We start from the raw sequence: 25,534 nt of genomic DNA, 5'->3' as shown, positions 1-25,534 counted from the left end.
TAAAGCACAGATCCTCAGGTTTGCACATTTGACTAATTTACACCCCATGTTAACACATTTCTTGTAACTCTTACTCAGAACATGGATGTATCATACATAATCTGCATTTCCAGGCTGTATGTGGATTAATGACATTAAAGTCACATGTGAAATACAGAAATGTGATGTAGTGGAGATTGGCACTTTTCTGTCCACGTGAGGGCGCTATGGTGCAACAGATAGGCCTGCTGAACATTTCTCTGTAGATCATGGTATTTTGTCTCCCGCCATATTAGACACGTCTTTCATGCAGGTCGTTCCTTAATCTCACCTCTAGATGGCGGTAAAAACTCGCGTGTTACTATGGCCAGCTGTGCGCCTGCTGACGGGTAGCACTGTGTGCGCTTGGAGAGAGCAGCGTGGACAGGTTGACAGTCAACGCAACATGGGTAATTGAATGTGTACTCTGCAGTGTGTGCAAAAAAAAACGTGTTTTGTTTCAGTTTGATTTATCAACGGCTGTGCAACTGCAGGCCCTGTGCATAATTGTTTTTGGTTCGGGATGATGGGAGGACGAAATAATGTTTATACATTTCTCTTCCTCTCCCTCCCTTTCTGTTTGCTTGTCTCTTTTGCATAATGCCTGGACAACTATTTTTTTCTTCCTATTGCCACATTTTGAGGCAACAATGATTTATACATAAAAGCAATGTTCCACGTGCATTGTTTTAAATGGGATTTCCATCGATGAGCAATTAGTTGGCTGTTGTTCGATTGAGTAATTGCTCAATCATAATTCCACAACTTACTTCATCAATGCGGTAAATAAAAAGTGTGTGACTTGTGATTTCACCGTGTCTCCACACTGAGAGACTCCCACGCTTGATCACAGTTGTTGTTGAGAGTGATTGTCTCCCACCATTGCACGCTGTGGACAGATGATCATTGAATCCAACGGCATAATAACGGCATCGCTGACAGAGAGTCCCACTCTCTCACGGTCGGCCCTGGCTTCTACCTGAACTGCACCTGTGGGCTTCATCTTCTCTTGTCAGTTACACACGCGACAAAAGCGCCAGACACGCGGGTGCGCGCACCGCGTGCACCCTCCGCCGACTGGGGATCGCATTGTACCGAGTTTACCGGAGAGCTCCTTGTCCATATAGGCTCCGCGGCTTAAATGGGATCAACTCACACATTTGGACGATTTGTACCGTCTCTTCAGTAACTTTGATGGGGACTTCGATATCAAGCAGGGAAAATGCCTGTGATGAAGGGATTATTAGCGCCGCAGAACACGTTTCTGGACACTATAGCCACACGGTTTGATGGCACTCGTAAGTTTGATTTCATTTTTTTTCTTTTAAACACCCGAATCTTTTTTGCAGGTATAGCTTTTGGTTTAAGTTTTCGGCTGACTTGTATCCTCTGGTGTGTAAACGGACTGCAGCACATTTCCTGGAGACCCTTGAGCAGATTAAAAGCCTGCAAACATCTAATAAAGATCTCGATGTGTTGTATTTGTTGTAAATGGTCTAGGCAGCAGGGCACCAGGTATCTCAGGCCCGTTTCCTTTTCCTTTTTTTTTTTTTTTGCTGAGACAGACTTTAACTTCACTGTTACTCAAAATCGTTTCATGTCTCAGGAGCAGAGCCGGAGACGCTCCTACAACAATAAGCAGGTTGATTCTGTCGCTATCCGCGGTGCTGAAAACTGTACAGCTCAGCACCACAGACAGCGACAGAGGGTTAAGGGCGCTCCCGCTGGCTCCAAGTCAAACACCACACATTTCACAACTTGCTCATAAGTTGCAGCCTGTGTCAAATATTTGATGCACATATTTGTGAACACCACCTAAATAAATCTAACTTTTCCGAGTTGTCCACACATGCTTTTTTTCACCCCCGTGAAGTTAACCTTTATTATCTCTGCTCTTTTGGCCCGACAAGGCCTGCGGCGAGTACAGTCTTCCTGACACAGCATTTATCAAAATTAATTGGTCGGCCGCGGCATTACAGCTAGTCTTCCCCCTGGGCTGAGGCAGAGAGGCTGAGGCATTTCTGAACGAGAACTTTTGTGTGAACTCTGCCCTTTTTTATCTTTGTGGACTTTGTTTCTTCATAATGATCATTCTCTTTTTCTCTTGGAGGATTCTTAGAAATGAGCAGCTGATGTGTGCTTCAGGTTTAGTGAAGCTGAGCTGCCCTGCTCTCGTTCTCCAGGCCTATACCTCTCTCCACGCTCAGCTTGAATTCATCTTCAGGCTTTTAAGGGTAACATCTTAATTAGGAAGCTTACACCTCCTTGGTCAGGCATTTTCTTCAATGGTTTGCTTGGTTTAGAGAACCTGAAACCAATGGATTTTTGGCAATTGATTATCAAATTAGCTGCCAGCAAATCGATCAACGCACTAATATCTGCAGCTTCATGTATCGGTGTATTAGTGCGTCTAATTAGAGGTGGGTGGGGGGGTGGGGGGGCGGGGTCAGTAAAGTAATATTGTATGGAAACTATTTGTATGTTGTCTTTTTGTCCAAAACATACACCAACAGTAAGTTATTGGTGTTTTAAATTTGCATTAAAAAAAGCCACTTTTTAAACCCTACTTATGTCTGTGTAATACTAAAACTTTCCGCTTATTTTTAAAATCCTAATCACAGACATCAGGGCTGATAATACATCCTGCATTTATAGTGGCTCGTTCCAACCCAAACCCACCACCTGACCCCACTCATACCCTTCTTTTTGGGACATTCTCCATTTTGTCTGGTACGTTCAGTGAGGCACTATAATAACCACAGACATCCACCCTTATTCCAGTACCCATATATGCAGGTTGAGCACCACTGTCTGAGTAAGAGCAGGCTGTATGTCGAGTGGCAACAAACATTTGGCTACCTGAGCAGCAGCTCTGTTCTAACACAAGGGAATAGGAGTGGTACTGTACAGTACTAATGGGTTGTCCTTGAGCTGCGAGGTAGAGGTAATTAACGTTGGATTCCAACTGCAAGATAGGGAAGACTGGAGGCAGCGAAGCCCGACTGGACAAATTGGTTCTGATGGCCTGGCCAGGAGCAAATAAAAGGGATACGCTGGGTTCACTGCTATGTGATCCCCTTTGACGTCATCCAAAGCCCGGGCAGGCAGGACGGACCTGGAAACACTGTGTGACAAATGGATGAAAGTGAAAGTCAGCAAGTCTTTGACTTGATTTGTACTCAGAGAAAAGTCATTTTATTTACATTTAAAGGTGGCCTTTCAAATGGATTCCAGTGCTTACAAAGAGAGAGGTATCCATGTTCACACCCAGGTTTATCTAAAGAAATCAAGGCGTCCAAAGCATAGTGGTTACAGAGGCAGTTAGTGGAAACTTTCAGGATGAATTAAATGTAAATAACTCAGATGTGAGACCTAAAATATAGCTTTGAATAATTGTCTTAATATTTCAACAGCCTCCCACAGTTGACTTCGGCCAAGTTGCTGTTTATTTTGAACAAAGTCATCTCACAATTCATTTCATGACTTTTCAAAAGACCAACAGTTTGTATGTGTGTGTGTGTGTTTCACTGTGTGTTTCTTCGACTTATCGGTTGACAGACACAAACACCTTTGATCACTGTGTGAGGATCGGTGTGTCCCTGTTTGCCTGTAGTGTAACTGAAATAACAGAATCTGTGGCTCTGCACTGTGCTGACTGTGTGAGAGTGATGTGACACCTTCTGTCATCACTACAACAGTGTGCCATCCAGGTGACGAATCTTACCACCTGTCCGTCACTGGAGCAGCTCATTACAATCACACACATTGTCCCTCAGCCCATAGTCATTTAAAGCGTGTGTACATTTAGGGCTGCAACTAAAAAATGTTTTCATTCGTGATTATTTACTCGATTTATCGTTTAGTGCATAAAATTGTAAAAATGAATAAATAAAAAAGTCAATACTATCTTCCAAAGCTCAAGTCGACTTATTCAAATTGTTGTTATGTCAAGTATGGAATATAAATGTACACTAAATATCTTCAGTACCTTTCTAATTGGCCTTCTGTATAGGTGACAACATGACCAGTGGTGGAAGAAGTACTCAGATATTTTACTTAAGTAAAAGTAAAAATACATGTTAAAGTCCTGAATTCAAAATGGTACTTAAGTAGTTATCAGCAAAACATATCAAAAGTAAAAGTACACATTTTGCAGAATGTCTCTTTGACAGAGCTACTGTATATTCTTATAGAATATTATATTATTGTTTTTATCAATAATCATTACATTCAAGAGCATTTTAATGTTGTGGTGCATCAATGTGGAGCCAAATTGAGATACTTTGTATGCTACTGGTAGATTAGTACTGCACCATACCATAGAAGCATATCATGTGTTTTTATATGTAAAACAAACACAAAGTGGCACATTAATATAGTGGAGTAAAATATAAAATAGAACGGTATTAATAAAGTACAAGTACGTCAAAACTGTACTTCAGTACAATACTTGAATAAATGTACTTAGTTACATTCCTGCTCATCACTGAATGGACTTAAAATGGATCCATGCGTTTATACGGGCAGCGAACTGTCACTTAACACCTCTAAACTGAAGTCATTACGATCCTGTTACCAGTTCAGAATACTTGCTGACTTGCCTTTCTGTCCACCAATGACGGCCTCCGCTGGCAGTATTGGGACGTCCTTATGCCAAATTAAGCAGACGGTTCGGTGGTGGAGTTGTAGCAGACGGCTGTGCAAAGTCTCCCAGTGTCTGCTGTGTGCTCCCCATCCTCCACCATTCTTCCAGATTGTCAAGTTCTCAGCACACACTAGTTCCACCTCCATTACGCAGATAATTACTGTCACAATCACTGATGCCAAGACTTACAAGACTTACAATAGCTGTGTGTTAAGTCGGTATGTTAAAGTGTGTCTGTGAATGAAAGAGAGAGAGAGAGAGGCATGTGTATGTGTAAAGAAAGACAAAGACACAGAGGAGGAAGAGCAAGAAGAGAGACTGATAGTGTAGTGTGCAGCATTTCAGCTCTTTGCTGATTTGTCACAGAACTTTGTGTGTAAGTGTTTAACTGTGTGTGTGTGTGTGTGTGTACTCAGCTGCTTCTGTTTTTTGAGCAGAAGGATAGTTAAGTAGAAGTTTCCTCTCCACTGACTAACTTTCTTTGAATGCAGCGAATTTAATTGAGTGTTTAAAAACGTATCTGAGTATCGCACACAACAGAAAGAATCGTGACTTTCACAAGCTGCTGTCTCAGAGAAGACAGAGGATATATTGTTGTTGTCCCTTTGGATCAGTCTCACCAGAAAACTCCATGACCCGGAGGAAGACCCAGGGAGCTAATTACTGCGTATGAAAGACCACGGACCAAATGCCGACGCACATATGCTTCCCTGAGGTTTGTTAAAACAGATAAGATGGATTCTTTGTTGGGAACTGCCAGGATTACATATGTCACAGTCTCAAAAACATCAGCAACTCCTTAATGCCCTTAATAGACGCTTAGCACATTGTTATTTAACAATCTGATTATGCCAACTTGTGAAAAGGCAGGTCTGATGTTGTCCTCAGCTTGAGAAATGAAAAGAATGGAAGAAGTAATGAATGCAGTTATGAGAATGTGAGGGAGTAATCAATCATCATCGACAGTAGTGCTGCAGGGTGCAGAGGGGCTCTCGCTTACCGCCAGTGGATTGGCACTGCTGTTCCCATTTTCTCCAAAGCCCACTTAATATCGAGACTCTTTTATTTCAGGTAAAAATAAGCAGAAAGGATGAAGCTGTGCTGTATCCTGGTGACTGTAGAATACAGACGAACCCTTTGTATGAATTCATATATCAAAGCACAGCCCTGGTGCCCGGGTACACCAGAAAGTACAGGGAAGTATATTCACGTGTCCTCTTGAAATAAGGTGCTGGAATCTGGTTGACGTAGAAATCCTGCATCACACATTAACCGGACAAAAAGTCAACACTGTTTATTCGAAGGATATGCAGTATTTGTACCATGAATTATAATTTATTCTATGAATTGTAAATATTGTATTATTAAGCCTGCATTAACAGGTTTTTTTTCAACCACTAGGGAGAAGTGCAACAAGCTGTCAACTAATATTGAATGTTTTCATTATTGTCATGTTGTGTTTTATCACATCAACTTGTCAGCAAATGGTTGTCTGTTGACACATAAAGCAGACACTGCACTCATTTGAGGCAGTGATGCAGACGACCTGACAAATATCTTGACAAATGTCTCTCTTTTAGAGTTTGAGGAGAGAAATAACCGCTTTAGCCAAATGTTTCACCAAATAGTTGTTTTCGTTGCTGAAAATAGCTGCCTGCTGCTGCAGTGTTTGCACTTCAAGAACAACTTTTCATGTTTTAACTTGTATTCATCAGAACAAGGTTTCCTACAACGTCATCATTTGCATGTCCCGTTAAACGTAACAAGACTAACTCACTCACTCTCGACGCACGTAGCTAGCATTGGCTTCGTGTGGAAAATGTCAATTTGTGTTTTGAATTAATAGCGACCCAGCAGAATCCACTGGCTTTGCTTTGACAAAGTATTTTATTAAGAGAATACAGCCATCATCACCATCAGAACAGACACATTAAAAGATCCCTAAACTTGGTTATTACTGTGTACTTAGGTGCAGAGTACCTTGTCTGTAACACCAAACTACTGGGACTTCTGTACGAGTGTCTCCTCGTTACCGTGGACGTTCTGCCTTGTTAAACCGCCTAATTAGCGAGACTCCGCTCCTAATCGACGTCTCGAATGGCCTGACCAACACGATCGACAGACAGGGTTTCTTTCACCGCTGTAGAAGTCTTGGCCATCTTCAGACTCAATTCATTTTTTTAAAATGACAGGATTGGGATTTGTGCGAAACAGAGAAGGAGGAACTTTGAGAATGACAATGAGAGGTGAAAAATAAACTGACAAAGAGAGGTGGATTAAAAAAAATAAAAAGCTGGGAGACAGGCTTGCAAATTACAGGAATGTACTGGTGTAATGTTTCAATTGGTGAGAGCCTCGGGGGACTGTGTGATAAAATGCCACAGAAGTGATTAAGGCTGATATTTGTCGAATGATTTTCTCTCTTCGGTGAGTGAGAGGATTACCGCTGAATGTGTCCCATGACTGCATCTGAGTGCAAATTCACAAATCTGTGTATTCTCTGACATCAACACAAATAAATTGATGCCTACAATTTGTTTACAGGGACTTTGGTGTGCTACATTACTCGAGACACTTTACAGTTTGGTTGCTATGGTGTGTTACTATGGTAACTCTAGAGGGGCTTTTTTTTTGTGGTCATGTGACGGCTCTTGTAGCGGCTCCCGAGAGGCTGCCGTGAATTCTGGCAAAGAGGTGAGGAGGTCCCTCCATCCATCTCTCCACTTCCCTGCCAATTTTCACCACACTCCATCTCCATCTTTCGTCATTCCACTTCTCAGGGCTCCATCTCACTAACTTTCAACTTCTCACATTGCCACATCACCCTGCGTCTCCTTCCCCACTCTCATCTGTCTCAGTCTCTTCTTCTCTTCCCCATACCTGCCCCCCCCCCCCCCCCCAATCATTCACTTACTCACCTGGGTTGTAATCCATTTTCCCTGCTGTGTCTCTGTCAGTATCCTCTCTCTCTCTCTCTCTCTCTCTCTCTCTCTCTCTCTCTCTCTCTTCTACGTCTCCGTTGCTTCAAAATATGCTTGCTCACCCATCAATTGCTGTGCTGTAAATAGCTCAGTGGTTACTTTGGGGCCGTCTGGGAGCTGGTGAATGTGCATGTGGAGCATTTGTGAGTGTGTTTAAAACCCACAAATCTGGGACAAAGCGGTGTGTGTACAAGGTAACAAACACTCACCTCTGCCCCACTATTCCATCTGTGTAGGAGAGTGTAGTGAATGTACCTGATGGTGCAATTTCTGCCTGAGATTTTCCTGTGACCCACCTAGTTACTGTAGAACTGACCTGCTGAGAAAGTAAACTCCAACAAGTCCTCGAATGTTTTTTTGTGTGTTTTGTCATAAAAGGATAAAAGATAAAAAGAGTCAGACTTGGGCACAGTGGTGCTTTGAGTAAAATGGTAGAATAAATCGGCGCCGTGTTTTTCGCGCGTCAATGTATTTCCTTGAACTGTTGTTGAGTACTTTGACACAAAAGCGATGATTTTTCTGAGCATTTCTCTGAGGCATCAACCACTTATGTTGAGTGGAATGAACACCATATTCACAATGTACACTATAGTGTGCAAAAACAGGGATGCTCTGAAGTCTGAACCAAGATTATTACTCCTTTCAACCTTGACAGAGGCAGTGTATACCAGATCCATTCCTTCCATTCTGACCTTTCACAATAAAAGCCCTAGACATGTACATTGTGTAACTGTTTACAAAGAGGGGACTCAAATATATTCAGAGCATTTCACTGAAAGAAAACTAAATGAAATAGCTTGCAGCTCAGGTTATTCAACAATTTACCTCAGACAGAGTACCAGATGCTGCTCCGAACAAGTGCTGTACTTGTGATGTCGGTACACACATTTTAGCCAATCAATAGTACACGTGGATATATTTTTCTCAACAAGTGATATGTATTTTGAGAGGAGGAAACAGCCCTCTTGCTGGTGTTTTGATGGTATAATTACACTTGAAATTATCTTTTATTAGTGGCTCGCACAAACCACTCGTTCACCAACAATTACACAGCACTTCTGTTGACTTTTATTGCATAAAAAAAGGCTCAGTAACCATCTCTCTTCTCCCTTCCTCTCTCTTTCTTTGTCTCAGTCTTTCCTTCTCCGCTCCCCCTCTTGTGTCCCTGTGGGGTTTCTCCAGCAGCTGTCATGCAATAGTGTGAGCATGATGGGAGGTGATCTATGGGCTTCTACACCAGAGCAATTGGCCAGAATTGGGAGACAGATACAGGAGAGAAATGGGAGGTGACAAAGAGGTTGAGAAAAAAAGATCCAGAGGAGATAAATAGACACAAAAGGAAGAGACAAAGGGGAGGTGGTAGAGTGGTAGACGGTGAGATGAAATATGAAATATGAAATATTCAGACTTCTCGTTTCGAGTGCAGAGGAAAAGGTAGTCAAAGTACACAGATGATGCTGTTGTAGAGGCGGTGGGGAAAAAGGTGAAAATGTGCATAGAGTGAAGGAAATAAATGGATCGGGGAAAAGAGGGATAGTCTGGTGGAATTTCACGGGTAGAGAGGAGATGAAGAGTAACTAGGTGGAGAGATCCAAAGCGCTAGGAGGGACATGAAGAACAGCTGGGAGGGAAGGAAAGAGGAGCAAAGGACAGAGAGTGATTGAGAGAAAAGAGGAATATAGGGAGAGAAGGAAAGAAGGGAGCAAAAGTAGGACTATTCGAGGGCTGGGGGAGGTAAGAAGGGGGGTGTAATGCTGGTGTATACAAAGGAGGAAGGGAAGGAGCCAGGGAAAGTAGGGCAGTAGGAGGGAGGAGGAGAACAAAAAGTTAGAGAAAAGGAAGGATGAGGACATTTGGTGGAAAGGACAAAGTAAAAAAAAGATATATATAAAAGTTAAGAAAATGTCAAACAGGTTCCTTGTCAACCAAAGACAAGTGTCAACCTACCGCTGTGTGGCTGACAAAAAAAGACAACACCAATGCCAAAATCTCTCAAGTGAAATAACCATAATAAAGTTTTATGATCATATAAGACCCCATCACTCATAAAAGAAGCTGGTATAGTTTTAGGGCCTTTAAAATTCGCAATGAACATTCAGTTCATCTTTAGAATTCTTGTTTTTCTTGATGATTTTGGACATTTTTCGTTGTTGTTTTTTGCAACCAGAAGGAACCAGAAGCAAGAGAGGGGAGCTCAGGAGAACTCAACGCTGAACAAGACATTTTTAGGTCTTCTAAAAATGTTACAATTAAGTTTCATCAACTGAAAACACACTGTGAAAGGTTGTAAACCGAAAACACGGACAACTCCCAGACCAAACAACACCTGTGGTAGCGACCTGTCAATGACAAGGTAGCCACGCCCTGAAGCATAACCTGCTTTACCGTCTGTTTGACTCTAAATGGGACCATAATGAACATCATACTGCATTGAAGAAGACTACTACTAAGAAACTAGCGAGTGAGACCATAAACACATGTTTACAATGTTTACTAAGGTAGTAAATCAAGTGAGAAGTATAGTCATTTTCTCATAGACTTCTATACAATCAGACTTCTTTTTGCAGCCAGAGGAGTCGCCCCCTGCTTTTTTAAAATAGTTTTTAGAAAGAATCCAATTTGAAGGCACTTCTGCATTGGCTTCACTTTTCAGAACCGGAATTTGACGCCTGGTTTAATACAAGGAAGTTGAAGGAACCACGTTAAAGTGTCAAATCACTACAACACAATACTCTGCAATATGGAGATGTATTTATACAGTAGGTCAGTCTAGCACTTACGTGGTTGCAATGTGCCTTTTTGTGGAACAACAAGCTTACAGTGTCCTTGTGTGTCCATTTACATAGTCACCGTACATTTGATAACCTGCATCACAAAACAAAATATAAGACAGATACACCTTCCCTCTCCTCCATACACACAATGAATTAAGTACCCTCAAACAATGCACAGCACATCTGTCAATGATATCCAACCAGAGTAATCCACCCTCAAACACAGTTGTGTATTTGGCTGTAAACATGCGTTTTCCGTCAACACCATCCTCTCGTGCTCTCGGGAGCTGCCACCAGTCCTGTCGGGTTCACGCCTGCTTACCACGAGCCTGAGGGGCCCTAAAGTCTGACAGCCGGTCCCAATGCCGAGATCCCGCTCTGACCATCTGTCTGCGCCATGCAGACAGTAGAACTGCTGACATGAGATTCTCGTTGTGTTTTTCCGTTTTCTTAAACGGGTATCACTGTCAATGCGTTTTGTCCATCCGTGTCGATTCCAAAAACATTGTTGAAACATGAATCCAGTTTATTACAACTTGATTTCCATTGTCAATTGCTGAAACAAGAGCGAACCAAGCAACGTCCACGCAAAACAAAAACAAAAAAAATCAGATGGGACACGAATGAGCAGTGAGACAATCAGACCTCCAGGTAGCCAAATTATTCAGAAGAGAAAATGGAGGTGAACTGTTAAATAATTACCCAAACTGTCTATTGGAAACATCTATCACGGCTGCACAGTTTCCCTGTGCAATGAGGGATTATCACCAACATTAAATCATAATAAAGTGTTCTAAATTGGAAATATATTTTAAAGAATGGGTCTGGTGATAATCTATATTTTTTGTTAATAGCAACTCATCTCAGGAAAAGACATTTGTCCACATAAGAATATTCAAAGCCTGATATAATTTTTCTGAGCCACGTGAATGTACCTTCATGTCACTGAACATTGGCACAACCCACATCCTCCATCCTGCTGCCAGACACACTCACTAGAGCACCGAATGGAAATATAAATATTTATTCACGTTTTTCAGCTGCATTATGAAAGTATTCAGCATTTTTAAGTCACTAAAGTACATATTCATGAGCCATTTTTAAGGATGTACGCCTTCAGAAACAAACGGACTTGGGGCTGAGAGCCACAGACAGGTCAGCAAAGTCAGAAATGATTGAGAGACGGACTGATGCATTGTTGGTTTTGGTTCTTTCATGACATTTGTTGACACTGTAGACAGAAATGGCGAGCCTAAAACCCCAGTTACGGTAGTCAAACTCGCAATGATGCTATGATCCTCGTTCTGAGCAAATACTTTGCAGAGTGTAAGTAACAGAAATGATGAAGATAATACCCAAGCATAAATAAAACCGAATCATCATTTATTCGTAGTTGTGTAACCCCTGGGTATTTTCTCTGGTCCCACCTTCCTGAAAGTGAGTGTCAGCAGGCGACAGAAGCAGCTGCTGATTGCTGAATGGGATTTTCCTCTTGAGGGACGCATACAAGGGTTTCGTTCTCCGCTGTTGTATTCCCGGTTCAAATCGACGGTGGTTTCCTTCAACAAAGCCTGACATATAACATAAAACAATCAAGCATTGGGGGAGGTGGAAAAAAGGGAATTATTGATGCAGAAAATTGATTTTTGTAATGAAATGTAATGGAAACAAGTCGCTTCGCAAAATGTCTCAAGCAATGATTATAAACAAGCTCACGGCACTTTGTGTTTTTCTATGTGTGGCTCAATTATTTACTGTGACTATACTAATGTCTCCAAATGTATTGGGTGTAATTTGTAAATGCTGCATATACCTTTAAATATATGCGTGTGTGTGTGCTAGTTTGAGCGTCCACACACAAATGCACACGCCTACAGCATGCACATTATAGAATCTGCCAAACCATGATGATCCACTGTCTTGTATAATGGGCATTGTGCTGTAAACATTAGCTGTCTGTCAGCACAGCTCAGCATCGTTCTGCCGCGCTTCATTGGCACTGTGGGTGTTTGTTTGTGTGGTTGTGTTTGTGTGCCATTATAGATGGATTCAGGTATAAACAGCTGGTCCACTTCAACGGCGTATTTAGAGCAAGACACTAGCAGTCTAATTAATTGTGATCGACTTCAGCACTAATGCGATTTTGTTTTCACTGTCAGCACTCCAGCACCTTCCCCACTGAGTCTCCACTCGTGCTTTATTATCTCACTATTTTCTTCACCCACCTTTCTCCTTAACACCCAACCGTCTCTCTACAACTCTCACTGAAAGTCTTATTAACTCAAGGTCAGTTTCTTGACTGGAGGGAATGAGTTTCAAGAGTCGGACTGTATTGCTCTTCTTCTATTGAGGTAAATGGCCTTCGTGTTGCAGCCCACACAGGCCTTCGTCAACCTGAGCTGAGGATCTCATCAGTCTGTGTATCGGTGTGTTAAAAAGTCACATTTTAGCCCCAATGGCAATTGAGAGCAATTCAGTGAAAGAGCAGAGCTACTACTTAAATTGACCGGTTGAATTTGTTTCCATTATGATGATCTGAAGTTTAAAAAGTGGGTGGTGGGAGCTGAGAGGCCAGTGGTCTGTCGGCGGTACAACGTAATAGATTAGATGGCTAAAATGAAACTGAAAACTGAAGTTATCTGAAAAAAAAGCATTAAAGCTGCTCTGATCAATCACACCACGATGCATAAGTGTCTCCATTACTGACCAACCCACAGTGAATTACCACCCATCTCTGCTTTTCCCCCTCAGCGTTTCAGCATCTTTCAGCTCACTGTTTTTAGGTTTACTGCTTGCAAATTGGTTCACTCTCATCAACTTCCTTTTTTAGTCATATTGTAGCAGGCAGCTGTTTTCAGCAAAAAGCTCTGATGAACCCACTACTGCTGAGCACTGACAAAAACAGACAAAGTTAAAGAGTGTTTAGCATTTAGTAAAAGAGACATTGTATTCTCTGTTGGTGGAAAACAAAAACAGAGCTAAACTAGAAACCATCCATGTCCCCCTATTTCCAGAGCGCTTTCTCGGACCACATCCATCTTCGAAATCGGCCTTCATTTTGATCTCAACTACACACCTGTACAGTTTCGTGACTGCATCTTGAACGGTTGTGACGCTATCGCGGTGACAAAATCTGTCCGCAGACAGACAGACATATAAACACCTGGCAAAGTAAGTTGCTTCTGTGGTAGTTCCAGCTACAGTTGGTGTCTCCAGGATCACATTTTGGCTGGTAAAGAGAGTGAGCGTTTGACTTACATTTGTCGACCAGAAACACAACTCTGCTGGATGTGAAAATATGCAACCATTAGCTAAATATATTCAGCTGAGACGATGCCAATGCTGTGTTTACAGCTTATTGTGCTGCTCCCAAGTGGCCAAAACAAAAGTATAGCTGTTTTCACGCTTAGTCAATTGAAGTTTAAAAACACAACCTCTCTTGGTAATGTCAATTACCAGTGTTAATTAGTCCTATTAATACGTTGCTTTGGCAGATGTTTGTAGCGCTAAGGGTCTATGGTTGTCTAGGCGTTATTATTGGGACCTCCAGGGATCAAAAGGAGCAAAATAATGAATCGTATAAAATCATAGATTGGTCTGTGGGGAGTTTTTCCACTTTTCCTTTTTACCTAAAGTCATATTAGATGTTATCTTTTTATGCCACTGGATTCAGTGTGAAGATATGTTAAACCGTGTATTTCCTTAAGAGAAACCGGGAATCGAGCCAAACTCGATTATTCCTTTAAAATGAGGGACACAATAGACATCCATGAGCTTTTCTGTTCAAGCAGGAAAGATAAAATGATGTCACCGTACTTCCAGTTGTCCTCTCAACTCCCCTCTTCTTCCTTTTCCTCCTGCAGACAGCAACTTCATCCTGGCTAACGCACAGGTGTTGAAGGGCTTTCCCATCGTCTACTGCTCCGATGGCTTCTGCGAGCTTACGGGCTTCTCCCGGGCCGAGGTCATGCAGAAGAGCTGTGCCTGTAAGTTCCTGTACGGGCCAGAGAGCAGCGAAAGCATCATCCTCAGCATCGACGACTCCCTGGAGGAGCGAAAGGAATTTAAAGATGAGATCATGTTCTACAAAAAGACAGGTAAGCAGTGGAAACACAGTGTTGCTTTTAGTCGCTGGTTCAATCGTCGTCGTTTTGCTGCTCTCTAGTGCTCATATCTAATCACTTCCCAGTCTTCCTATACCATTTACCAATTAACTGTTGGAACCGAGGCAAGTAGACAGGCACAGAAAGCCATTAGAGTGCACACAGACAGAGCGGGTACCATGCTGGACTTTGCCTGTGTATTTCCATAAATGGATGGCAGTTCTCTGTGGCTATTTCTGGGGAAGTCACATTTAAATTGGCTGATATGGACCCGTGGATAGACGAAGCAGTGGCTGGATTAATGAGTGCATAACTTTTTTATTGGCTCATTCTCATTAAAAGGCCATTAAACGAAGCAATCAGTCACATAAGTCCTCCAGTTATTATCATTTAACGTTGACACGCATTAAACTTTCATAGCCGTCAGCTCGTGACTCCTCAACCCGTGTCTCCTTTGATTACACTGAGCCCGGCAGCTCGCCGTGGTGTGGTTTGACGTGTGCCTCGCTGAATAGACAGCTGGCCATTGAACAAAATGAAGCCGAAAATAATGAGCACATCTCGGCATCAGTGGTGTGGGATGGTGCCATGTGCCCTTGCATGATTATTTGAGTTTTCTTCACATTTATGCTTCATGTTCTTGCAGTTGTGTTCTGTTTGTTACATCTGCTCCGTCATAAATCAAGAGAAACCAGTTGTTTGTAATACAGTACAGATAGAGTTAGAGTTAGAGTTATTTATTTTGCACAATTCAAACAACGAAATTTAAAAAAATCAAACATAACAGAAATAAATGAATATCACAGTCCAGGAAGAGTCAGAAAGCCAACTGGGCTTATTTGAAGCCTCCACCTATATAACATTAAAATTTTACAAAATTACAAAGAAAAAATTAAATATGCATCAGACATTACATTACAACAAAACAAAGAAAGAAAGAAAGAAAAGAAAAAGATGTCATTGTGTCGAGTGTGAGTGAGCGTGTGTGTGTGCGTGTGTAATGTAACAGCTAAAACAAGAAAGACATGAAAACGAATACATAAACAAACTGTTACAAAACAGCAATCAGATTTTCTTTTAGGCATCTTTTAAAACATTTTATAGAGGGACATTCTTTTGTTAGGTGGGAAAAGTCATTCCATAGTTTGGTTCCCCTAAATGTTATTGAAAATTGACCTCTGACAGTCAGTAACTTAGATATCAACACTGCAAGCGTTCTCATTTCTGCAGATATAACTATAAGCATTGAGATTGAAAGTTAAAGCTCTGCTAATACCAGCACAGACGTGACCGTCTACTACGCCACTCCGTCTCATGCTTTGTTGTCTTTTCTGCCCCCCCCCAACAGATCTCCATTTCCCTTCTGTTCCTTTTACCATTTACATACAGTAATACTGTTTGTCTCTGTCTGTCTGTCTGTCTGTCTCCCAATGCTTATTTTTCTTTTTTTTCTCTGTCCCTGCTGCTTGATGTCTCATTCCGCTCTTTCTCTCGCTGCATGCTTGATAGTGCTGCCTCGTCTCGCAGGCGTGCAGACATTCTCACACACACACACACACACACACACACACACACACACACACACACACACACACACACACACACACACACACACACACACACACACACACACACACACACACACACACACACACACACACACACACACACACACACACACACGCTGTGATTGAGTCATCACCAGGCAAGGAAGTGAGTGGGAGTGATGGGAGGGAACTCCGTGGGAATTCCCTTGTAATCAGCAATTTACTTCCAGTCTCTGAATAGAAAAGAATGAACGGTAGACCATGACCGCTGCTTTGAGGAGATCCATCTTACACAACAAGTATTTGAGGGTTAAGGTAAACGGTGACCAGATGACAAAAATATAAGCTGGCCCTCGAATAAAGAATTCCTTATATACACAAACTATCAAAGAGGAAACACGAAAAATACCCCACATCTGATCAATTTTTGGCATTTTGGCCGTCGCCCTCTTGGCTTTTTGCAACCAGAAACGATACGAGAGGTTGGAGCTCATTACAAGCGAACGCTGAATAAGACATTTTAGGCGACCAAAAATGTTTCAATTAACTTGATGAACTTAAAACGCACTGCGAACGGGTTAAAGTTCTCAGACGAAAACCCCCAAAAAACCATTATACACCAGCGTTGGTACATTAGCATCCATGTTAGAACATCTGTCTCTCACGCTGCTAGATGCTCGACTAACTTCACCAGCTAGTCGCTTTAACTAACTCGATGTAAACCAGGTTCAAGAGAGCTTCAACATGCTTAGAGAGGTTAAAATGCTCCGTAGAGCAGAAGGGAACTGCTGTGTTTGGTGTTAGTTATCAGTGGGTTGGTCACCACAAGCGAACCCCGTTTACATTTAAACATCGTCATTTAATCTACTGTTCATATAAAATATTGATTTTAGCAGCTGTATGTATTAAAGACGGATGAACAAAATGATAATACATAATCAGTTTCCTTTCATATCTTTCTGATGAATAAAACTAAAACAAAGTGACACATTAATGACCACAAGCACACGGACGCTGGTGCAGAAACACACATGCTGACCTGCAGTTCCTCTGAACAGCAATCCATCGAGCAGGAGACGGGACCTCAGAGATGGGCTGATCTGTTTCTGCGGCTGGGGAACAGCGACTCGGTCCATTTAAAGATCTGCTTCTCTGGGACCTCTGACTGTAGAGAGGGTTACTAATACATCTGGGGATCAAAACTGTTCTGCTCCACACACACATGGTTAATCTACTCCGAGGGCGATCAGAGACGGCGTATAAAAATGTGAATAAGTGTCTTTCTCTCTTTTAGCTGTGCTGTTCTGGTGCCTGCTGGACATTGTGCCAATTAAGAATGAGAAGGGAGACGTGGTGCTCTTTCTGGCTTCATTTAAGGACATCACTGACACTAAAGTCAAAGCCATCCACGAGGACAAGAAGGAAGGTCAGCATGAGTATGCATGTCGTGTGGAAGATGGGTTGTTATTGTTGTTGAATGGATTCTAACGGTTCCACTCACTATACGAAGCTCTCAAATGTGTACTCTTTGTTTTTAGTATGTGGATTTTAGTTATTGAGGCCACTGCTAAGTGCTACAAGTGTGTACCATTTTTTATCCATCACACCAAATTGCTAGCGTAGTGCCGGCTATTTTGGACAAAAACAATCCGAAGTGTCCATTGTAATACAAAGTCTGTATGATTGCAGCAGTGTTTGCAACCGGGTTTTGTGAGACTGTGGTGGGTAGAAGCATGGGGAAAAGAAATGAAAAGGCTAGATCTCTATGATGAATACATTAAAGCATCAATAATCATAATACAGTGATACAGGCTTACCGTACATATATGTGATGAGGGCCATTTTAATGAGTATACTCTTACTTTTGGTATTTTAAGTATATTTTGATGCTAATACCTTTTGTACTTTTGTAAGAAAACATGAGATAGTGAACACAACTTTCAAAATGTAGCTGCAGTTGGAACATATACAAACATAATTATTGTGAGACAGGGTTGTTTAAAATGCACAGCCGGATGAGCCAAAATCACGAGATTAGATTATAAAGACACACCTTTGTATTGTACAACGTCATGCCGAATAACTAAACTTGGCTTGTATAAGGCCAAAGTTACAAAGTGCGTAGAGAGAAGAATTATATGAATGATGAACGGACAGATATAAACTCACTAAAGGTGTTTAGAAAGAGAAACATGAAGAACCTGGAGGTAAACAGACTCTATGGCATTAGTGGGGCGTTTCCATCTGTACTGGGGAAGCCTTTCAAGGACGGACAGACCCAGACAGACCCAGTTAGAGTGTGGGCAGTGGGGAAACTCAGTCTCCTCTCTTTTCACCCCGTCTCCTCTCCTCACCTTCTCTTCCTTTCCTCACCCGCTCACTCTCTCTCCATCGCCTCTGTTTCTCCTCTACAGCTGCTTTTACACGACAGTCCCACCTCCCCTGATTGCCCTACACGCCTGCATAACCCCCTCCCCACCTACACTCCTCTCCTCTACCCCTACAAGAAGGGCTATGGAAGTGTAGGGAAATTCATTAGTTCTAAAAAATAAGCACTTCTCTGTCTCTGTGCTCCTGCCGTGCCGCGTCCCCCAAGGCCGCACCGCGTTATGGATGGGCCCTGTCTGTTCGCCTATAGTCCGGGGTCCGCGCGCACACTTTCCAAAAGGACACTCAAACACACTTATCGCTTCTTTTCTCCAGCTTTGTTTTTGCCGTTATCCCCCTCAAGCCAATCTGGCCTCAGTCCTGTGGGTTCAGAATGTTGCCCAGAACCCAGCAGCAATAAAGTGCCTTGTCCCATTACCCATCTGCTCAGTTTGAACACTTCACTCCTACACCATCCACTTTTTTATCTACTACAATACACTTGGAAGAAATACACACGCAAGCGCACACACACACACACAAAGCCACCCGAGTGGCAATCAACCACAGAGAATGTACCACAATACACTTAAGTGCCTCTCTGCCCCAGTAGCGACTTATCAAAGCTGAAAATTGCACTGTTTAGCTGGAGATCGTGTTTTTACACAATAACCAATATTTATGGCTGAATAATGTAAATCACAACAGGTAACAGATGTTCTTTGGCATTTACGAAAAGAAAATTCACTCAGGAATTGTTCAATTTGCTGAGAAATGACACATTCGTCCTGTTCCATATTCATGTTTTCTCATTCAGGGCGGGATATTGTGTATTCCATCCACCATAATGACTGATTCAGTCATCAGGAGTTAACATTGGGGGGTAAAGTATTGTTGTAGGGGGGGGGGGGGGGAGATGTGCACTAACTTTTGTGTATTTGTGTGTGTTTACAGAGCGACGGCGCGGCAGGGTGAAAACAGGCTCTCAATTCAGCTCGGCTCGTCTGCGGAGTAGTACGGTGCTCTACCACATCTCTGGTCACCTCCACAGCAGAGAGAAGAGCAAGATCAAACTCAACAAGGTATCATCGGTCTCTTCAAACAACAGGGAAAAACGTAACAGGGTGAAAGATCACTCAAGAGTGGTCGTGGGTGGATTGTAATGTAGGAAATGAGAAGCTCAATGCTGCTAGTTGAAGCATGAAGCTCATGAATTTATATTCGCTCTCCTTTAGCCCTGTTTTGGTGTTCACCTACTGCTGAGGCAATCGCCTGGCTGTTAAACTGCCCAATGCTCCATTACAGCGTGTTCACTCGCTAGTCGCTAACTATGTCAGCCGGTTGACGCTAAGCAGGTAACATACGGTACTTAACCTTTCCACTGAAAACAGCTGCTTTCTGCAGCTAGAAACAAGGCTGACGAGAGCCGAGAGTGTGTTAAAAAGAAGTAAAGTCCCAGACAAATAGCATGAGCTTAAATAGCTTGTAGTTAGTTCTTTTTTTGTGATTAAGGTGCTTCATTTTATATTTTGTAATTGATTCAACTAATATTGTTGAATATCAGTTAGTTAATAGCTACATCATTTGAATCCATGTCCTTGAACTGCAATTAAACACAATTCAACCACAAGTTTAACCAGCCAATTAAAAAAGCAGTTCTTAACTAGAAAATGCATTTCCTGCTGAAAATGCGTTGGAATGCTGAAAGCTGAAATGAATCTCAAAAACATTGCTGAAAATAGATATCCAATTTTTAAAAAATTGCAAAAAGCTGAATAATTCAAAAAAGTTGAAAGATTACAAATATGAAGTTATGTCACCCCTCTCCTGAAAGAGCTGAACATTTTGATATTCGATCGGTTTCTGTAGCTTAAAAGAATTCCAGCGGTAGTGATATTTGTTGTAGTAGTAGTATTAGTTGTAGTAGAAGTATTATTAGCAGTATAAGTATTAGTGGCATTTGAATAAGTACTAGTTGTAGCAGTAGTGATATTTGTAGTAGCAGTAGTAGTAGAAGTTGTAGTCGAAGTATTAGTAATTAGAAGAAGTGGTAGAAGTAGTAGTATCAGTAGTATCCAGTAGTATTCATAACATAATTGTTGGAATGCTTAACAGCATTCCAACAATTATGTTATGAATGTAGCCTGTAGAATTAGATTGTTATTATTGTAGATTCAGGTTCTTGGCTTCAAATAAAATACAAAATGCCCAAAACTTCAGGACGGGCATCCCAGAAGTGCTTAAATCAAAACCATATGGGACCACCAAAACAAGTGGAGGTAACGTTTTGCTACTTTATCTGTGTTCTTATCCTGTCCTGTCCAGAATGTGTTTGGGGATCCGCCTGCTCTGCCGGAGTACAAGGTAGCAGATGCCAAGAAATCGAAATTCATCTTACTCCACTACAGCACGTTCAAAGCGGGTTGGGATTGGCTGATTCTACTCGCCACCTTCTACGTGGCTGTGACGGTGCCCTACAATGTGTGCTTCATCGGCGATGATGACGACCTGACCCGCAGCACAACTGTCAGTGACATCGCAGTGGAGATACTGTTCATCATCGGTCAGTTTCACAATTGGAGACCTGAGAATCATAAACTAGCTACTCAATCTAATTTAAGTGCAATTATAGAGGAATAACAACCAGAATGTACAATAACCAAACTCCCACCTCCATTTGTCTTTCCTGCCAGACATCGTTTGTAATTTTCGCACCAGTTATGTCAGCAAATCGGGCCAGGTGATCTTTGACGCTCGGCAGATCTGCATCCATTACCTGACCACATGGTTCGTCATCGACCTGGTGGCCGCGTTGCCCTTTGACCTGCTCTATGCCTTCAAAGTCAGCGTGGTGAGTAACAGTTGGCTTGGTGCTTAACCCCCAATGTTTAATGCATAATCAGTCGGCTACTGTACATTCACATTGTTGATTTAATACTTCGTTGGATCTAACTTTTTGTCAATAAAAGTTGTATTTTAATATTTTATATCAAATTTAAATTAAAATTTCCTAAAAAAGTGAAAAGAAACGTGGAAGGAAGGAAGAGAGAATAAAAAAGAGTAAATATATACAAATGAATGGAATAACATGTAAAAATCGAAATCTCATGAGTGATGGATTGCCCAGTAACAGAGACCCAGTCTCTAATCCCCGTCAACAGAGATCCGTTATAAAGTGCAACACCTCCAGCACATTTGACATTTCATGAGAATAGAGTGCATGGACTGTTTCCAGCGCTGCTCGAGCGCCTCTTTGATTCTGCGTATTGATTCCACAAACTGTACAAGGGCTGAGAAAACAATCAAACCTGTGTCGTTAAAACCTTTTTTTCTTCTCTGGTTGACTACATGGGCCCCTTAAGAGTACTTGAATGTTGGAAGAAACAAAGATCTGGAGCAATTAGGTAGACGTTCTTGTCTTGTCTGTGGTTGAATGATATCACCCACTGCACAGTCAGGGGGTTTTTGATGGGTTGCTTATGGAAGTTGTTGCTTTCCAGCCTCTAATGTAGGAAAATAGAGGCTGTTTCCACTCACTCAATCACTGTAATGCAAGTCAAAATGTCCAATCTACAGTTTTGGATCTCATATCGCTAGCTTTCAAAGTTTGTTTATTTGGATCCCCATTAGCTGTTGTGTCATATTCTTACTTGGATGCATATGAAAAAAACAGATATAGTGACAAATCAACACGATACGCAACACAATATCCAAAAGTTACACTAATGGACATTAACTTGACAAAATGTAATTTGGAGATGACATCCCTATGACACATATATAAGTCATACAAACAACATTAGAACCAACACAAAAAGACACAGACAGACAAGCTCAGAAAGAAACAAAGATGACAAAAGACTCAAATGAACAAAGTCCCTTTTCTGAAGTTTCTTTTTAAATTAAATTTTAAAACAAGACACATTGTTCCATGAACAATCAGTCGAGGGACATATGGCTCGATTTTGTTCTCATTATTGGCAACATAAACTGCCCTCCTGCAACGTATCGAGTGAAAATAGCTGTACATATCAGTACGTAGGATGGGATCCGGGTGTAGAGCGACTGAGCCACAAGTTCCCCTGCCGCCGCCAGGCAGAGCGCCAGCGGCCAGTAGTTGCTGAGCGTTCTGCGTGATGTCCTCTCTCAGGACGGAGCATTTAGACTGATGTCCTCTTTGAGGACAGAAGCCATCTTTCACGGAAATAAGCCAAGGGGCCTCTGCGCTGTCCCTCCCTGGTGTTCGTCTTCCTTTTGTTTTTGTCGTATCTCTGTCATCTTTGCTTTTTTTCCACATATTTCCTTTTCATATTTTCATATTTCCCAGATAATCCCCTCACCGGACCGTCATATTTCTTCCCTTTTTTTGTGTGAGCAGCTGCACATTTTGAAGTGTCTCTGTTGGAGGAGAATGGGACGTGGCGCAGCCTGCTCTCTCCATAGGTGTTGATAGATGGTGGAGAGGAGCTGGAGCTTCTCCCCAGGGCTCAGGAGGAGGCTTCATTACCCCTCGAGCTGCACCAGTTCTCTATTTCTCACAGCCAGAGTGTGGAAAAAGCCACCACGAAACATACTGGAGACACAGACACGACCTCTGATCAGGACTGTTCTCACATCTCCTCCTCTTAGCTTTGTTTAAATGCGCTGATTGTGTAATTCTCTCTCTCACACACACATTTCCTCTCTCCTCTTTTGCCATCCTTACTTTGTTGCCCATGTCTAACTTCCCTGTCTATTTATTATAGTTATTACATTATATATTCCTTTTCCGAATATCCGCCCCACTTTTTCAGTCTCCACCTGTCCCCAGTCACCACCCCTTCACACACACACACACACACACACTACACAAATACACACGCGACATACATCCGTGTGAGTGTATACGTGTGTGTATCGCCGAAGGGAATACACGATGGCAAGCCCCAAATGATAGACTGTCAGTGGAGATTGCCTGAGGAGCAGGTGCACAATAGATGACATTCACGTCACATCTACAGTGGGAAAGGAGTAAAAGGGAACTTTGAGGGAACATTGTGTGCGTAAGTCCGTCGCGGGAAGTTGTTTGAGTGAGCAAAGACAGAAAATGAAGGAAGCACGAGTCGAGAAATACTGTACGGTGATGCATTGGAGATAAAAACAAATTTAAACCACACCTTTGAGCAATGCCTGATTGCTCTAATGGGTCGTTTTATAATCAAGGACTCCTGCATCAGAAAATCTTCATAAAGATCATTATGTTGATGTATTTGCAAGCAATTGTCGAGGTATAATTACAGAATATGAGAGAATATGAGCAGCCACTAATGTTGGAGAGGACATGAAGCATGGTTAAGAGCTTTTCACCACTTCAGGCAGTGTTATTAGCGTGTGTGTGTGTGCTGGTTTATCACTCTTCCCCTGAGATTAACTGTCTGTAAGACGGGGAGACGATCGGCGCCTGCTCCTCACTTTCACAGTTTCTGTTTCGCTCTCTTCATATCTGTGTGTCTCTCTGACTTTGCCCTCAGCAGAACACCTTCAAATCTCAAGAAATGAAAAGGGAGTTATGTAGTTGTGATACTGAATCACTGCTTTGCGAGGAATACTAACCATGTTGCCCTCAGGAGCTATGGTCGTGGAGAGGGAGGTGAAGACAATGCTTTGTTTTAGTGGCACCTTCAATGTACGCCTCACAAATGATACCCGTGTATATGACAACATCCTTAGAATGAATTCACCTTGGGTGCTTGTTCTTTATCCCCAGGTGTCAGTGGTCCACCTGTTAAAAACAGTCCGTCTGCTCCGTTTGCTGCGGCTGCTCCAGAAGATGGACCGCTACTCGCAGCACAGCACAGTGGTCCTGACGCTGCTGATGTCCATGTTCGCCCTGCTGGCCCACTGGATGGCCTGCATCTGGTACATTATCGGCAAGATGGAGATGGAGGCCAACGCCTACAACTGGGATATCGGTGAGTGAAGGAAAAATAATCCCCAGAAGTCAAAAAACACCTCCAAGTTCAGTTGTTGATGTTTGAAAACGAACTAAACAAAACCGTGTCTGGTCTGCAGGAAATTAAAAGAAGAAGAAATCAAAACAATACAGACCGGCTCTAATTCTTAGCGTGTTCCAGGCAAACCAAACCGCGCAAGATGTTTTACGCACTCCACGGGCTTTACAAAAATGTTGCACGTAGCGAGGAAGCCATCTTCCACAATTTGATACGCACGTATGAGTACGTACTTCTGCTTACGCAAAGGACGTCAGTTCAACGTGGCACTGGACACGTTCACATACCGACTGCTAAAAGAACGTGGCCATACGTGGTTAAGACCACCTCCGGATGTGGTCTGAGTCATCGGATCTCAATGTGTCCGCAATGCGTCTTGGGTTCATTCACATTTGCGATTGGATCACCTAAGACGCATGTTAATAAATTCTAGGTGTGAACAGGGCCTTTGTTAGCGTGACACTGAATCTGCTGATTCAGCACGAAACATGACCCAAAATGAATGAAAATGACGAATGTCCCAAGAGACACTCGACTGCATTATCATACAGAATTCTGACATTAATGCAGTTACTCTGAAGAAATAATCCAGGTCAAAAAGCGGTTGAGCTGCAGCGAACATCAAAGTGTGAATCTAAATGAGTGCTACCTGCTGCTGTGGTGAGAGTTGAATGGCATGTATGGTGTACCGCACATGATGCTAAAGGAATGAGGGCCTTAGCATCAACCATGACAGGTTGAGACAGAAGGCACTGAAAGCTAACAGCAGTTGAGGCTTTCGGTGAGAGATTTTCGAGAAGGCAGGGGCTTAACCTCAGACCCACAGCAATATTGGCAGTTTTCTTAAAGTGATCTTAAATGGGCACTCAAAGCATGACATGCTCTTGATACACATGTATTTGTCTGTGGTTTTTGTTTTACTTTATGCGTGCAGTAATGAAGCCAGACAATGTGGTTTCCTTTCATCTCCATTGTTCTATCCGAGGGATCTGTCATCCAGAGCCGCGCTCCGTATTGAATTTTATGAGCAATAATCGATGGAATAAATGACTCACGGCTTGAGGCTCCGAATAAAGGCTTTAAAGAAGACATTTTGATTTTTTATTGAT

The 25,534-nt window shown here is 42.3% G+C and overlaps 1 protein-coding gene across 1 annotated transcript in view; it reads left to right on the top strand.

The window, feature by feature from the left end:
• Nucleotides 1-1,240: 1,240 nt before the first annotated feature.
• kcnh8 (potassium voltage-gated channel, subfamily H (eag-related), member 8) overlaps nt 1,241-25,534 on the top strand; it is a gene marked incomplete at both ends in the record, with an annotated part of 41,375 nt that continues 17,081 nt past the window's right edge. The window contains 7 exons of the mRNA XM_079287581.1: nt 1,241-1,316; nt 14,282-14,515; nt 17,363-17,494; nt 19,390-19,517; nt 20,761-20,998; nt 21,129-21,286; nt 24,182-24,386. Of these exons, the coding sequence (XP_079143707.1) occupies nt 1,241-1,316; nt 14,282-14,515; nt 17,363-17,494; nt 19,390-19,517; nt 20,761-20,998; nt 21,129-21,286; nt 24,182-24,386 (1,171 nt within the window). The remainder of the gene's footprint in view (nt 1,317-14,281; nt 14,516-17,362; nt 17,495-19,389; nt 19,518-20,760; nt 20,999-21,128; nt 21,287-24,181; nt 24,387-25,534) is intronic.

This window comes from Melanostigma gelatinosum (genome assembly GCF_949748355.1).
Source record: "Melanostigma gelatinosum genome assembly, chromosome: 17".
Lineage (NCBI taxonomy): Eukaryota > Metazoa > Chordata > Actinopteri > Perciformes > Zoarcidae > Melanostigma > Melanostigma gelatinosum.
Note: the sequence above shows the minus strand (reverse complement) of the source record. Positions and strands in the feature narration are given on the sequence as shown.